Here is a 16669-nt window from a genome sequence, read left to right as displayed (position 1 = left end):
AGAAAAACTTGCCTTAGGACTACGAGTATTTCTGCTAGTGTATTGTCTGATTCAAAAGCAGCTTCAGAAGTCATAGGAGTGATCCTTCATTGCCATACCTTTGTTGCATTCTGCAGCTTTCTCTTCATCCTTCCTGTCCATTTCTGTCAGTGCCAAGATCGTTTATTTCAAAATTTAGCCCATTAGTGAGGTGTTGATCACACTGTGCAGCCAGGCTTGTTGAAGGGTGCAGGAAACTACTTTGCAAAGATGTTTCCTCAGAATTTAAAATTCCTGCAGAGTTTTCCAACCTCTACAAACGCACCTATAGGCAGCTGAAGAAACATGCAGGAGTTCACAGGCTGTTTGAATAACAGCCATCAGGCTGGTGTTGACAGTTACTGAGAACAAATAACAATTCAGAACAATAACCAGTTTTAAAATTCCGAAAGGATTCAGGCATGTGGGTATCTTGAGAAACCTAGCCTATATACTTTAAAAGCTAAAGTACTCTTTCAGTAGTAACTTAGCCACTTGGAATCCAAAATCTCTTACAAAGTAAAGTTTTGGGGTGTTTTTTTAATATATCTTTTAGAAATAGCACCATGTAGCCTCTCTCACAGATGCAGTAACTACTGTTTCTGTCTCCAGCAGACAGAAAGCAGCAGGAAAGACTGAAACACCTGCCTGTTGTGTTGCAGGAAGATGTTCAGAAGCTGAAGTTTGAGATGAGCATTCTGTCTTTCTGTTGCTGTGGTTTTTCTGGATTCGATTCCTCTAAAACAAATGTTGGAAGAGTCTCCTCAGAGAATGTCAACAGACTGAGCTCATGTGTCTGTTCTACAAAATCCGGGCATGAGGGTCAGCAAACATCAGTGTTCCCCTGAGGTCTGCGTGTGACCTAGAAAGTGACACTGGAAGATGAAGGAGCTAGAAAATTCCCCTTTTCTTCCGTTGCTTCCTGATGGGCTGAAATGAATGTTTAAGATGGGTTTGAGTAAAGCTGTGTCTTGTTGCATGAAGCCAGACTGCCCTGTTCTGCATCAAGGGCTAAGGGTAGAGAGGAGAGGTAAACCCCGCACAGCACTGGGGCAGGCACTGTGTCATAATCATCTCCCAGGGGAAAGCCCTCCCTTGGGAGAGTGCTGTGCATGCTTCTCTTGCCTGGAGATGATCAGGAAAGACTCCTCTTTGCTGGGCAAAATTTTAATTCCTTGATAAACTGCTTTTCAACAGAAAATTCAGAGTTTATGGTAATGACAGGTTTCATTAGGGTATTTGTTTCCCACATAATATTTTACCTTTTTTTGAAAATTAACACCTGAAAATGGAATATTTTGACTGATGACCGAAATACTTCAGCTGAAGAAGAATGTGGACTTTCCACAGAGGAGACAGACACACCAAAACCTGCACTAAAAATAACCCTGAAGACGTCCCAGGATGCTAAAGGGCCAGCTTATGGGTTCCATGGAGTGGCTAATGCCCTTTTGTATGTCAGCTAGTGCCCAGCCAGTACTTGGTGATTGATCTTTTGGTTGGGACTTGGAGTGATTTTGTAAGGCAGGTTTCACTGTTCTCAAGTAATTGCAGTGATCTGTAACGTTGCCCGTTGTCATTTGTAGTACTTCTGTGTCTAAACAGTTCAGAGTAACCAGGACGCAAGTTATCCACACATGTACATCGTGCATTCCCCGCGTGAGATGTGAACGCCAGGTACTGAGTGGCATGTTAATAACAGAGTGTTAACCCCATCTTGGGATTTCATAACACAGATTCATCTTCATACTAACTCAGGCGTGATTTTTTTTTCCTATCCTCTCCTACCTTCTAAAATGTTTCCCTGCCAGAGGCAGGAGCCGTTTCTTCATTTATAATAAAAAAATGCTGTGGATACGACACCTGCCCTTTTCTGGGGCTCTCAGCCAGAGATTAGACTGTGCCTGGGAATCTGAGCTTTTTACATACAATGTACAGCTATGATATAAAGAGCCTTTTGAAAGGGAGGCTTGGCAGCTTTCCCAGAATCTAACGGAAGGGTCCATTTGTGCCTTACCTGTGATTAATTCTTTTCCGTTTGTGTTTGCGGTGGAAGGGCTTGAGCCCAGCACTAACAAAACCCATTTTGTTATGCAGTTTGCTGCCGCTAACTGTTCCTCCAACCTCTGGGGCTTCCCTACCTTTCCGACTGTTGACTAATGTTAATTATGTGTATGCTGCTTAACCATCTAGGAGTGACCCTCTGAAGTGGCATTTAATCAGTTTCGAGGCAGTTGGCAAAAGTGAATTATGCAAGAGGACACCTAGGCAAGGATGGAATAGGTTCTGAGACAGAAAAAGAAGGGCTCAGAGTTTGAGTGTTCAGGGCTGGGGGTCCGTGAAAAGCCCTCTCTGTTGCTTCACCCTTAATCACCTCTTTCTGGGAAAGGGGAGTATAAATAGGGGACTAATTTGAAGGTATCTCAGCCTGTCATGGATGAGTCTTCAATGAGCTCAGGGTATCCTGAGACTCTACCACTGCTGGAGCAGCTGCTGGGGAATGCGTGTCAGATGGGTGACTAGAAACAGCACTTCTGCCACTCTGCATTTAGCAGAGAACTGCATCCCCCCAGCATCCTCAGGACCAGGGAGAGAAAAGATACCTTTGCTAGTGGCCCTGTCCCTGAGCAGTGTTATTTCTCAGCCTGCTGGGAAGATATGTACTAACAGGCAGACACTGGGCTCAGAAGAACAAGTGTGCTACTTTTCTGCCTTAATATGGTGAGCTTTTGGTTTTGGGGCTTTGTGGTAGTCGAATTTGAGGGCCTGGGAGACGTAGGTTAAAATGGCATTAATGGAGCTGAGCTGGTGAGGGTAACATCAGTAGAAGGAAAACCCAAAGTACTGCTTGGGATATAAGAGGTAAAGAAAAGCAGCCTAACTTGTTACTGCTGTAGAGGACAGCCATGTGGAGGTGGTAGGGGGTCCATCAGCTGGTAAGGAGAACTAAGCACTGGGATTTGAGCAGTCTCTGACACGTGTTTTACCCTGGAGAGTTTGGAGCGTAGACATGTATCTTGCACAAATACTGGAGAAAACTGGCTGTGTATTTCCCAGCTGTGCCCAATACCTTGTAGGACCTCATCCCAGAATAGCTAGGCTGGATTGAACAGGGTAAGCTGGAATGGAGCTAGCTCTCCCAGGGTGTGTGCCGAAGTCTAGAGGAGACTTTCCTGAATCCTGCCATAGACCTTCATCAGATGGACATTCAGGAAAAAATATCCCTGAACTCCCCACCCAGGTCTTCACCTCTTTTCAGATCAATCGACTAGTCATCTCTGGTCCAACAACTTGAAAGCCTTAAGCTTTGCTTCAAAAGAATTTATGAATTCCCCTCACAGTTCAAGTGCATTCACCAGGAGTGGGGAATTCCTTTAGATCTGTGCTGAAGAATGCTTTTAAGTCAGGAGACTGCTTGTATCTACAAAGCAAAGTTGCTTGCTCACCAACGAGCTCTCTGCTGGAAGCACCATCTCCCTCAGAAGACTCACTGTTGTTCCCTGTTCCCTCTTGCCTATCTGTAAACTACCCCATGGCTAGGTAAATATTTTTATTATATCCTATGCCAAGCTTTCTTCCCCCTCCCACAGAAGAAGATGCAGATCGGCTCCCTTTGACTGCGATGAACGCCCATGTCTAAGAGGAAGCTGGCCTCGCTCCAGCTGTCAGCCTCACACATCCTGGCACAATGTTTTCCAACATAAAAGTGTAGCAAGAAAACAAACTCTGGTTTGCTCCTTCAGTGTTAATATCGCCGCCCACAACTGCTGCAAGGAGCTCGTACAGCTGGGCTTTCACAGTTAGGTTGATGGGATGATAGGATAAACAGGGAAGAATTATCTGTCTTGGTGCTTGAATGGGAGCTTCTGAGCATGTCAGTGTGGACACTGTGCGAAGGGGAAGGTTGAATCGGCTGGACACATCCTCCTCTCTTCCAGAGCAATGCTGGTGTCCCAGGTCATGGACTTTGGCAGTTGTTCCCAGTTACTTCACAGCCAGCCTAGTTCAGCCTGCTCCAAGAACAGGATTGAGCTTCAAAAACCAATTTTTTCCCCATATATCCAGTTGCAGACAAAGTATCCCTTTTCTCTCTCCTGTTTCTGTCTGATTTATTGGTAAAAGCCAGCAGAGGCTCTGTGGGGAGCAGACCAGGGCCACAGCCCCGTGAGCTTGGCTGCATGCTGGGGGGTGTGTGGAGCAACAGTGTAATAGTTTACCACTCCCTTCCCTTGCTGCTGCTTTTTAGTAGTGACTCTAAATGAGCACATGCTTCAGCTTTCTTGCTGAGCACATTTTTTGGCCTTTGGGTGGTATGAGATGTATTTACTGTTATCGACAGAAGCCAAAGGTCTTAAACCTCCTCTCTGCCAAATGAGATCAGTGTTCTGCATTGGAGGTCTGAAGCCACTGTCTGTCTGATGGCCCTGCGTTCTTTGATGTGTCCATCCTAAGGTCTCTTTTTATCTTTGTCCCATCTCTGTTCCACGTCTTGGGGTTTTTAAGCATCTCTTGCAAACGTATCACATCTTGACCTAATTAGAGCTTAGTTTATACCACTTTTTTCACAGGCTTGTGGGCAAGGTGGCTTTTTAATGGGCTTGTATCTGCACACCACAGGCTTAGTGCCCCATTGGTGACCCAGGGATCTGGCAGCATCTCACCTGTGTAGGCAGGCTCCCATGGGATTGTCTGCATGCGTGACTGGTTTGTCACGTTGGTTAGAGTTATGAGCAGGGATCCTCTTCTCCCACTTGCCTGACTGGATTTGGCCTGTTCTTCTCTGATCTCGGTGCACCTGGATGTCCTGGTGTGCAGTGCTGTGGTTCGGACTGGTGAGTTAGGCCTCCAGCTCCTAATGAGGCACTGAGAAGTCAATACCCAGATATTCCAGCAGCGCATTCCCACAGGCACCCTGGAAGGAGGAGATGCATTGTCTTTATTGATGTATGTGTGTGTTTTGAAAAAGCTATTGCCTAGGCACAGCTGTGGCTGGGACTGATGAGTTCATGGAACCCAGTAAAACCTCAGTGACACAGACAGGACCAGTGCCCCCTGGCAGATTCGAGGAGGAGTTTCCAGGAGCTCTCCTCTTCAGTGCAGTTATTCTGCTTTTATTCACTGCAGGTGAAGGGTGACCATTACTCTTCCAGTTCTCCTCTCTGGAAGCTTCCGTCTGCTCTAACCATGGAATTGTCCCCATCTTTGTATGTACTGACTTCTTAGCATCTGCCAGATCCAACCAGGAGCTGCCCTGCTGGTAATCAGTGTCCCTCGGGACACACTCCTCCCTGGCTGACTCAGTCAGCCGTGGTGCTTCGGCACAGCCCTTCCGAGCAGAGAAGAAATTACTCTTTCTGCCCTGTCTGTCTAAAGCTTTCCCTCCCAGCCCTCCCGGCAGCTGAGTCACTTCCTTCTTTAAATCTGGCCTTAAATCTTCCTTTTCTCTTCACCCTGTGATTCACTCCCTTTGTGAAGCGCTTTGCAGAGCTCCAGCGGGAAGATGCTGAACAGTGAGATGCTCCTGGAGTGAGACATCCTCTGTGTCTCAGAGCCACAGCAGTGAGCCTCTCTCTGAGGGCTGGTCCCTGTGCCGTGCTAAATGGTGACTCTTAGTGTCAGTATTTCTCTTAGATTAGCATTTCTTTCAATGCTACATCTGACGTAGTAATAGGAGCCAACTCCTGCCTGCGGGTGAGTGCGTGTAATTTCCTTTGACATCAGCATGTGCCTGTGAGGGAACAGCTCTACCCTTTCCCACCCTATTTGATTAGATTCAGTAAAGAAGTCATTACAGCATCTCTGCCACTCCTCCTTGTCCCTCGTGGGATTTAAGGAGCACCAATGAAATGTGCTTAGAGCAAGGAAAGCTTCAATTTCTGTTCCTAAAGCTTGGAAATACTTTTAGTATAACATCTGTACTCCTCAAATGTTTATATTATGATTTTTTTTTGTCCCTCACCTGCTTATTTCCTTGGTCTTTGATCCTCTCATATCTAAGTATCTCACCTTTTCACAGTTTCATGGTGTGGAATGGAATCACCAACCAACAGGGTAGTTAAAAGATGTCATCATAAGTTAACAGTGTGGCACCGTTGAACCTGTCTAGACTTGCTCTGATTACCAGCAAAGTGTGGGATAAAATTTGCCAAAGCTTTAAATCCTGCTTTCATCTGGAACTTAAGCATTAAATCCATTTCACTACCCTTGTATCTTAGACGTATAGATACTCAAGGTGCTTACGAAAGCCTCCTGTGGGTGCCTTGCTCTCAGAGTTTAGGCAGAAATGGGTAAGGCCAGGGAGCAGACCTGGTTTGGTGAAGGTCTGGTGGCTTCCTCAGGACAGTGGTGCCTATGCCGGTGCCAGTGGTGTAAGAGCATGTTAATGAAACATTTGGGATTGAATGAGTGACAGGCTGTGATGCTTCAGTCACTCTGTAAGGGAAGGGTCTGTCTGTGAGACTGTTGCACTTAGAGATGTGTCCAGGCTGTGCAGCTGTATCTGTCTGTAGCTCTGGTTTTCTCAAATGTGACCAGTGACCATTTTCTAAAGAGCAACAAAAAAGTCATTTTCCAGCATAGTAAGTATGCAAATAAAATGAAATCACTATTGTAAAGGAACTTTGTTTTTGCAGAGGGGATGGAGCTGTGGAGTTTGTTAGAAAAACAAGATTTCTCATCCAAGGAAGAAACTTTTTCTTTTAAATGATTCCTACAGGAAACATAGCAATCAAGTAAATGAGATCTGCAGTTTCTAACAAATGCTGATAATCCCAAGCTCTGATGTTTAATAAAGGTTCAGCAATCACATTTTTCACCTTCAAAACAGGCAGCTCTTGAGAACAACTTAACATGTCCTTTGCATACTGATTTTATGTTGCATACTAAGCTTACATGGCATGTGTTTGTTTTCTTTTGCTTAGAATGAAGTGATCAGCCAGCAGCTCTCTGTTATTTTCACTCATTGCTATGGACCCTACCCAATTCCAAAGCTGGTTGAAATTAAGCGCAAGCAGACCTCCCGCCTAGGTAAGTGTGACTTGAAGATACTCGCTGGTCCTCCAAGGAGAGCTGTGGGAAGTCTGTGTTACTGGCCAGGTGCTTGAGGGGGCCACAAGTCAGAGAAAAACCTGAATTTGAAAGGCAGAACTAGAAAAAGGAAGGGCTCCAAACTTAGCCTGACCTGAAACTCCCGCTGAAATCAGGAGGGTCATCAGGTGTGTTGAAGTGGGACTGTAAATCTGCAAGGATTTGTCTGTGTTGCTAATTAGGCTGGGATCCAAGCCTTGGGCCTGGAGCCAAGCATCTATCCAGATCACAGGCCACTGTGTCTGGCTGCAGGTGATGCTGCAGCAGCACAACCCTCCCAGCCAGGCCGACAGAGCCCAGGGTGGTTTAATGGGACTGAGAGAAGACCCAAGCAATTTTCCAGGACCCTCTTCCCTTTCCTTCTTGCACAGGGAGAGGGGTGTAATAGGATATAAATGAGCACAGGGCCCTCCAGCATCTGTTCGGCTGCAATTTGCATTGGGTAGCAGAGCTGGGAGGCTGTGCCAGCTTCACACAGCGTTGAGGGCTGGCTATCATCTCAGCAAAGGTCACCACGGACTTCAAAGCTTTGAATTCCCTTTGTTTGAACTCCATGTGGTTGTCTGAGGGGCTTCTGTCTCAAGCTGTCCAAAATAGCTTTATGGGCTTTACTCATTAAAAATAATATCCTTCTATTCTATTGTCTTCTTCTGTCAAAACAGAAAAATATTCAGTTACTGGCTTTTTTGTTTCCTGGTCTTTGTGATTCTAGATCCCCATTTTCTTAACAATAAAGAGATGTCAGATGTTACATTTCTGGTGGAAGGAAGACCGTTTTATGCACATCGAGTGTTGCTATTTACTGCATCACCAAGGTAAAATATATCTATATTTTTCTTCTTTTAAACAAAAATAGAAAGTGGTTTTGTGGTTTTTCTGGGGGTTTTTTGTTTGTTTTGCTGCTGTTACAATTCTTTGAAGGCTAGTGGCCCAATCTTCAAGTTTTTCCTAAGCAATGTTTCTCCACAGCTTTTTTCTGGTCGATCTGCCAGATATTTAACAAGTGCTCCTCTTACTAGATTTCCACCCAGTAAGCAATCCATGCTTCTGGCCATGCATCTGACTTCATTCCACTGAGGCACATTTGCATGGAGCTCGTTGCTGCATCCAGCTTGATTGTACAGGAGTCTTAATATTTTGATTCTTAATAATAATTTATCCTATGAGTGGCTAATTCCTGCCTTGCATCAGTTTAGGCAGTCTTCAGGAAAAACAAGTTACTATCACACAGCTCACTGGCAGCATTTGACAGTATCCAAAGGCAGTACTTATAGTCTGTTGCCTGTGCTCAGAAGGCTGAATACAGGTTACCCAGTTAAACCCAACCTTAAAGTGGCTCACAGACTTTATATGTATGCAGCTGTATAATTAAAGGTGTGCTTTTAAAGAAATTTAGCTGGCCCTCTGTAAAAGCTTATTTCAAGATGTGGCAAGGACAAACCACTGAGTTTGGATAATTTGAGCAATGTGGGAATTGATGCTAGTCGTGCTGCCAACCCACAGCACAGAGTAAAGAGATTTGCATAAAGCAACTGCAATGTCTCACCCTGCCTTCAATTAAGAAATTGATATTTTGGTTTAGATCTTCTTGGTAGATGTACAAGTATGTTCCAAACTCCAGCTTTAAGCCTACTAGCTTGTGTTCATAATAAAGTTTGACACTAGTGAAAGCAAGTAAATTGTTATCCATATTTTAATTAATAAAATGCAGTCATTATATGGAAAAGGTTACCATCCAGCAAATGCTGGTCTTGATAGATGAGCTGAGCTTTGAACTACCACTGGAAGGTCAGATGAATTATCAAAGAGACAAAGTAGAAGGGCAGATGTTTCTGGCAGCACATTTCCCATTTTCACCACTTGATCAATGAGAATATCTGGTTTTGAGAAGTAGATTGTTACATATGTGTACATCTCACATAAATCTGCAATTATTAACTTAAAATACATTTTTTTTCCTGAAACTTGTGTCTGAATTTCCGGTTTTGATAATTAGGGAACAGCAACCTATCTAGTTTTCTATCCTGCCTCTTCTTACACAATTGTATTGAGCTTGCATAGAAGCATTAAAAGTCTTAGTTTAGTTGTTTTATGTTTGTTCCAAAATACTTTTTAAAGCAGCATAATGGACATAGTCCAGAATTTAACCTTCAAAAAAGGAAACTGTGCAGGTTTTAAATGTTGCAAGTCTTCTAAAAGGTCATGTTGCCTCCAAGAAAAAAAATTTGGTTTTGTGGTATGCATCTTTACAGGCTCTGAATTTCCAATGTACATTTTATTCTATTGCTACACTAGATATATTTTTCAAAAATTTCAAATTAAAATCTCCTAGAGAAAGGCTTCTTCCTTTTGCTTTGAACTTTATGTCAGTGTCTAAATCTTGATGCTTTTTGGTGACAAATCCATTCATTTCAGTGTACTGTTTTTGCAAGAGTTGGTGCCATCCTTCCTCTACACTCTTGTACTGTTTTTGCCATACCTTTTCACAGAGGAAATTGGGCTGGCTATTCAATTTTGCTCCTTTTTATTTAGGTTTAAAGCACTGCTGTCTAGCAAGCCCTCATCTGATAGTACTTGTATTGAGATCAACTATGTGAAGTACCCCATCTTTCAGGTAAAGTCAGTTCTCACATTGAATTTGAATGGAACTTGTAAGAGGAACATCGTACGTGCCCTGTGCAAATTAGTACATATGTATTTGATAAACACATAGCTCAGAGTAGTGGTTTCACGAGAACAGGCTTCATTTCCCTTCGTACACTAAGCTGCAGAGTGCTATTGATTGCAAACGTTGTTCCTGAGTGGATACAATAACATGCATTTCACTTACATGGGCTATGCAGACAAAGCACCTGATGCTTTTTTCTGTAGTTGGCTCTTTCTGTACTTAATGGACAGGCTTGGAAGAGACACAGTTCATTCCCTTCCTTTGCAGTATTCTCCAATCAATTTTTTTGCCATGAAAACATAGAGAAAATGCTTGCTTTACATACCTGTAGTGTATACATACATGTATATCCTTTCCTTCAGTTGACTCAGAGCTCAGACAGTTCCATGAATCGACTGTTATCGCTGTGAATAATTCCCAGCTGCCTACAATAACTTTAGGGTTGCTGGAAGCATCTTGCAGAGGGATCTTAGCTGGCTTGTATTACAGTGCAAAGCCTCCCCTTCTCTTTCTCATCATCCATGCATGCCCACACACAGCTGGGTGAAGATGGGGGTGCCATTGCCTGGGAAGGAATAAAGGAGTAACTATTGTATATGCTACATTTGCCTGAATCAGTGATGTACTTAACCTACGGGGAAATACACTGAAAACTCAGAGTGAATTTATCAGTTTCCTGAAAACTGTTTGGAGCTCACCAGAAAGTCCAGACAATTTGAGGATCAGGGCTGAGACATTACACTACCTGTGAAAAGGAGACATTGAACTTTGCAGAGAGACTAACCAAGTATATCTTGAAATCAGGAGGTTTGAGCCAGTTTTGTCTATAATTTTTTGGTGGTGTTGGGAGAGCCTCGGGTATTGCCTGCAGCCTTTACATCACCCCCTATTCCCTGATGTCTTGCATTGCTTTTTATAAACACTCCCTTTGTTTTATTACAGCTGGTTATGCAGTATCTTTATTATGGAGGTGCAGAGTCACTCCTGATTAAAAATAATGAAATTATGGAGGTAAGAGACATTTATCTTAATTGCAGTGTGAGCAATGCTAAGTGATCTGTGTACCATTCACCCAAGGCCACAATGAGCATTCCTGTAAGAGCCAGAAGTGCCTCACTTGGAGTGCCCAGGCTTTCTGCAGTCCTGTGGGAGACACTTGGTCTTTTTCTTTGCTGGTCACCCATTATGATAACTTTTGCCAGTATGAAGTTGACTGTCAGAGAAAAAAGAGTAGAAAAATTATCATCATCAAGTGAAAAAGTATCTGAAAGAAAAATATCTGGTTAGTGGCAAAGCTGGTGTTACCAAAATCTGGAAGCAACTCCCAGCAGCATAGTGTTTGATCCTCTCTTTCTCTCAGCCCGATAGGTGAGGTGCTCTGCTCCAGCAGGGCCAGTCAGATTCCCTCTGCCACACTCGTTACTTTTGGTTAATTAGCTCAGGCTTACATGTTCAGATCTATCTCAGCAGCATTAAAAATATCCAGTTTGGTTCCTCACATGGGAGAATTCATGGGCTTTAACTGTGAGAGAAATCTGACCAGAGTCATGGTTCAGTTGAATTTCAGTCATGTGACGATTTCCTGAATAAAACCATAATCTGTGTACTCTCTGCCACCAAGATCATAGAGTCATAGAATATCTCAAGTTGGAAGGGACCCATAAGGATCACCAAGTCCAACTCCATGCTCCTTGCAGGACTATATAAAACTAAACCATTTCACTTAGTGTCATCCAGATGTACCTTGAACTCTGGCTTGGTGCCATGACCACTTCTCTGAGAAGCTTGTTCAGTGGCTGACCACCTTCATAGTGGAGAACCTTTTCCTAATGTCTAATCTGCACTTCCCCTGACACAACTTCATTTCATTTCCTTGTATCCTATTGCTATGACACTGCTCCCTGTGGCACTACTGTCTGGCAGCCAGAGAGGATGGAACTGGTTAGGACTGAAATTATCCCTCTCCAGTGCAGGCAGTGGATTTTTAACTAAGCATACCCGCACTGGCTTTCTGAGCCATATAGGAAAAGTTCACTAATTCTCTACTTCACTCATAGTTTTGAAAGAATTCCTGAATTTCTAACCTTTTCTGAAATACGGAGTCTTACACTAGGCAGTGCAGAGGCTTTATAGAGACGTGTGTGTTATCACCTAGGCTGTTAGAAAGCCTGTGCTGCAGTTCAGCTGGCAGCTTGCTCTACTTTTGTGGCATTTCAAAATTTCTGTGACTCGAGAATGTATGACTGATTGATTGATCTGTTGATAACAGATCTGGTCACAGTTCCTCACAGTTTAAAGTAATTACAAACCAGCACATGACTGCTTGAGCCACAGAGGCAGCTGGAATAGGATTTGGCTTTATCTTTCAAAACTGCATTTAGCAACTTGCCTTATTACAAATATGATAACAAGAAGCACCAGAAATACTCCACAGAAATCTTTGCTGCAATTCATAATTGAGGCCAGCTGGCTGCTATCACATCAGCACTGCAGATTTCCAGCACTTGGATTTATTTATGGCATTAAAGTAGAGCTTGAGCAGACTGCATAGGAGAAGTCAGAATAATGTCATGGAAGTTTCAGGGTTTTGTTAGTTCCCTAGTGCTTCTGACTAGAAGCATGAGAGTCCCTTTGGGATTCACAAGATAGCTTTTTGTCATGCAGTCCTACATAATAAGGACTGTATAAAGGCCTGAATACATGAATAAGTGCTATTTAAACACCTAAACAGCTTGGCCTAAGGTATGGCTGGGTGTCGAGCAACGGAGAACCCCAGCCTGCTTCCTAAGGCAGAGCAGAGAGCCAGAGCCAATGACCCACCATGGAAAGACATAAAATGAAATGCCTTTTCCCCACTGTGAAAGGACAGAGTGGGGGCAATAGAGGAAATCTTAGCACTACTGAAATCAGTTGGAGAACTCAAAATTTAAGCCATTTTCACCCCATTGGTGTACAGAGATCCCAGAACAGTGCCAGTCCAGATAGTATAACCATAGAGGGGATGCAGGGCCAAAGAGGGAGGTCAGCTGAAGTGCTGGTGTCAGCAGAGCCATGGTAGAGCAGCGGTACAGGCACATGACACTAATGTGAATGTTAACTAGGCAGTGCCCCACACCGAGCTGGTTCCCACCTTTGCATAGTATCCCTCTGTGCACTCACTTCAGACAGTAGTGCCAGACAGTGTTTCAGCTTCTGTGGTCTAGACATTACCTTACAGCCGCTCACAAGCTAGAACAAGGAGCATATGGAGATCTGATTCCATTTCCTTGAGCCTGCTGAGGTGACAGGTTTGACTTTTATTACCTCTCTAGATTGTTAAGACTGCCCAGGATGGTCATCATCATCTGGTTTGAATTCCTCTATACTCTTGGTCCTGACCCTTCTGCTGACGTCCCCACATCCAGCCCAGGTGCTCTGTTTCAACCAGATCTTTGGGAACGGTTGAACTGTAACCTTGTTTTTTGGGAATGCAATTGCAGGTCCCTTCTTGCAGAGTCATGTTTGCAAAGTGTGAAAATATTCTTGAAGCTGCTGTTTCCTTTTTCTCTCTCATACACCCCCCACTCCTCACCCCATTCCAAAGTCAGCATGTATATCTGAGCAGCCCGTGGTGGTCTCTCCGTGTACAGCTTCCCAAAGTGTGATCTAGAGGGGACCTGCAGAGGGTGGAAGCAACTAAGCAATCTTCTCATTCTGACTTTTTGTCAGTACTTTCATGCTAACTTGAGCAGGGACAGAGAAAAAAATATAATGACACAGTAAAGAATCAAGCTCTGATTCTGTATCACTCAGCAGTTTTTGACTATTTTTTCCGTGCCTTTTGTTTTTTTTTAGCTTCTCTCTGCTGCTAAATTTTTCCAGCTTGAAGCTTTACAACGACACTGTGAGATCATTTGTGCAAAAAGCATTAATACAGAAAACTGCGTGGATATTTATAATCATGCCAAGGTAAAAATAACTGCATACGCTTGCATGATATTGTCTGTCGTCATAGTTGTAGGTCAGTTTTATGACAAGTAGTGACACATATGTATATATATTATATGCTTAGTATGTTTGTTATGTGTTTAAGATTTGTCATTCATTTACTGGGATTGACTAGCTAATAGGTACATAGCATAGTGACAGTCTTAAATCATGTAGTATAACTGCAAGGTGGCACCTTCTCACCCCCTCAGTTTGAGTGTATCAGTGTGTGCAAGACCTATCCCTTATTCATGGCAACCCAAACTGCTAAGCTGATTCAACAGGAATCGCCTAAGTGAAGAAGACACCTCTGCTTTCACCTTTCAAGCTGCATTTTCCCATTAAAATCACCTGTTTCCTCCTGCCTGGAGCCCACTGGGGGGATACACTCAATGCTGGTGACAGCTTGTCAATATATGAAAATGCCTTGTTGTGGAAGTTCAGTGGCTCAGAGCCCTGCAAGGATGGTAATGAGAATTTTATGTCTTGGAGAGCTTCTTATTGGAATCAAATTATATACTTAGCTTGTGAGGTGGCCTAAGTCATTAGACAAAAAAGCATGGCATTTTTTGACCCAGAAAACCTATTTTCACACATTGATAGAGGTTGTTGCCACATTGATTAGTTTCAGTTTTTCTCCTCCTCAGGTGTAGTAGTTAGACTTTCACTTGGAAGATGGAAATGATACACAAATAAGTGCAATGAAATATTTTTTTCTGTAACTTACATGGTCTATACAAAAGATGCATTGTGACATGGAGGTTTGATTGAACAGAGTAATCCCGCTCCAAACCCCTGCAGATCTGACCTCCATTCCCATCCTCAGGTATTTCCTACAGAGAATAGTAATGTTAGGTCTTGATGTACAGATAACATGCAATCAGTGTTTAAAACAGCACAAAGTTCCACCTATAAAAATAAGAAATGAGGTATATCTGCAGGTCCATTTATTGTAATGGGAAAAAAATTACAGTGCAGGAATCTTTTGAAAAATATTTGATTTATCTTCTAGCTCATGTAGGAATTTCTCAGTTTGTATTACTGTTAGTAAAATTAATAATTTTGGTTTAAAATCACATGTTTTCTTTGAATTGTGAAATGTGGCTGTTATTTACATCTGATTGAAGAAAATTCTTACATGGAGCATTAGACCTCTTTGAGGGACTGGTACACTGCTGGTGCTGGGACTGAACAGACCCAGTGGCTAAATTCAACTCCTGGTTTGCCTATAAGAGCCCCAGCCTGCAATTTTTTTTGTGCCTGCATCTTTCAGTGGAGGCTGTGGAAATGGTGTACTTGAGAGGTTTTTACAGTCAGTCATGTTTGCACTGATGTGGGTGTGACATTGCAGAGATAACCAAGCTAGCTGTAAATGAAACTTTGACTTCTGGAATTAAGCCACATCACCCTAAAGCACTGCATGGGCTAATTTACCCAGCTTCCAGTGAATTACCATGGCTAAGCTTCATACTGCTATATCCAGAAGGTTTCTGGGGCCTGAACTCACACATTTAAAGCTAGTTCAGATACTTCTCTATTACGCTAGAAGAGCATAGAAGATGCTTTGTCTTTTTGCTCCTGGTGCGTGTGATGTGCAGGTGATTAATCTGAGCACAGATCATTCTTTCCAGTGCTCCCATCACAGGGTAGCCTCATTTGTTTGTTATGTGAGTGGGAGATGATGTCGTGTGGCGCAAGAGGCCAGATGGTCTTGATGAGCCAGGAGAGCTCACACGCAGCTCCAGCACAGCTTGTCAGCCATCCATCTGCCTTTCCATGTTGCTCTCTGAGGTGTGGAAGAGCTTGTGATAGACCCTAGTGAGAATGGGAATAAGGTGAGCAGGCACTGAAGCCAGGAACCACCTCATCAGCCAGGAGCAGGTTTTAAGTGACCTGATGCTGTTGTAGGTACCATTTCTTGTCCTTCCTAGAATCATCATAGAATGGTTTGGATTGGAAGGGACACTTAAAAGATCATCTAGTTGCAACTACCCTGCCATGGTCAGGGACACCTTTCTTGTCCTTGCTACTTTACAAGCTCATCTGCATCTGCAGGCACTCGGGCAATGCTGAGACCTGTCTTTCCAGATGGGGAGGTGCAAGCAGGTTGGCCCAGAGAAACCTGGAGCACAGCCTTTGTCATGATTGAGAGAAAGACACGATTTGCTGGAATAACATGACATGAGCACAGACTTGGGAAGCTATCTGTGGCAGGGGCCTAGATTGTAGAACAATGTTTAGCAAGGTGATGCGCTTTGTAGTAGCAGCTGCAGGAATAAGAGTTTGAAACCCTGGATTAAAGAGCTGAGGTACTGGTAGGAAGGTCAGAGAATGTGAGTTTGGTTATATTTACAAATTAAAGCTGAATGGAGAGTATTAATATCCCTATGGACTTTCCATTCTTAAAATTGCAGTTATAGAATTTTAGAATATCAGGTTGGAAGGGACTTCAAGGATCATCTGGTCCAACCTTTCTAGGCAAAAGTATGGTCTAGGCAAGATTCTATGTGGCTGAATCTTAAAAGTGTCCAATGCTGGGAAATCCACCACTGCCCTGGGGAGATTTTTTTCAATGGCTGATTATTTCCATTTCTCCTCCAAAGATTCCTCAAAGTATGAAGTTTTGCATGACAACTTACTACAGTCATATGTCCCATCCTTGCTGAGGATGGCATTCTTGGAACTTGCTGTGTAATGTTTTCCCAAACCCGTAGTTTTAGGGTGTAACTTCTAATGTGAAATCATGGGTCTGGTAAACTCTGCAGAAGAACTCCCACCAATTTCCAAGGGAGCAAAGCTTCAACCCGTGGAATTTTGTTTTCCCAACAACCACAGTCTTTTAACATGGAATTATTATAGGAATCATCAGCATAAAATACTGTTTGATTAACTCCTTCTCCTCCATGCATTCGTATCTGTAAGTGTTACTGT

The 16669-nt window shown here is 43.3% G+C and overlaps 1 protein-coding gene across 5 annotated transcripts in view; it reads left to right on the top strand.

The window, feature by feature from the left end:
• Positions 1-16669, top strand: part of BTBD11 (BTB domain containing 11) — a 184685-nt gene that overhangs the window by 153672 nt on the left and 14344 nt on the right. For all 5 annotated transcript variants that reach the window (XM_032688473.1, XM_032688471.1, XM_032688475.1 and 2 more), the window contains 5 exons: positions 6939-7044; positions 7817-7919; positions 9637-9718; positions 10715-10783; positions 13607-13720. In XM_032688473.1, the coding sequence (XP_032544364.1) occupies positions 6939-7044; positions 7817-7919; positions 9637-9718; positions 10715-10783; positions 13607-13720 (474 nt within the window). The remainder of the gene's footprint in view (positions 1-6938; positions 7045-7816; positions 7920-9636; positions 9719-10714; positions 10784-13606; positions 13721-16669) is intronic.

Source organism: Chiroxiphia lanceolata, chromosome 5 (assembly GCF_009829145.1).
Source record: "Chiroxiphia lanceolata isolate bChiLan1 chromosome 5, bChiLan1.pri, whole genome shotgun sequence".
NCBI lineage: Eukaryota > Metazoa > Chordata > Aves > Passeriformes > Pipridae > Chiroxiphia > Chiroxiphia lanceolata.
Note: the sequence above shows the minus strand (reverse complement) of the source record. Positions and strands in the feature narration are given on the sequence as shown.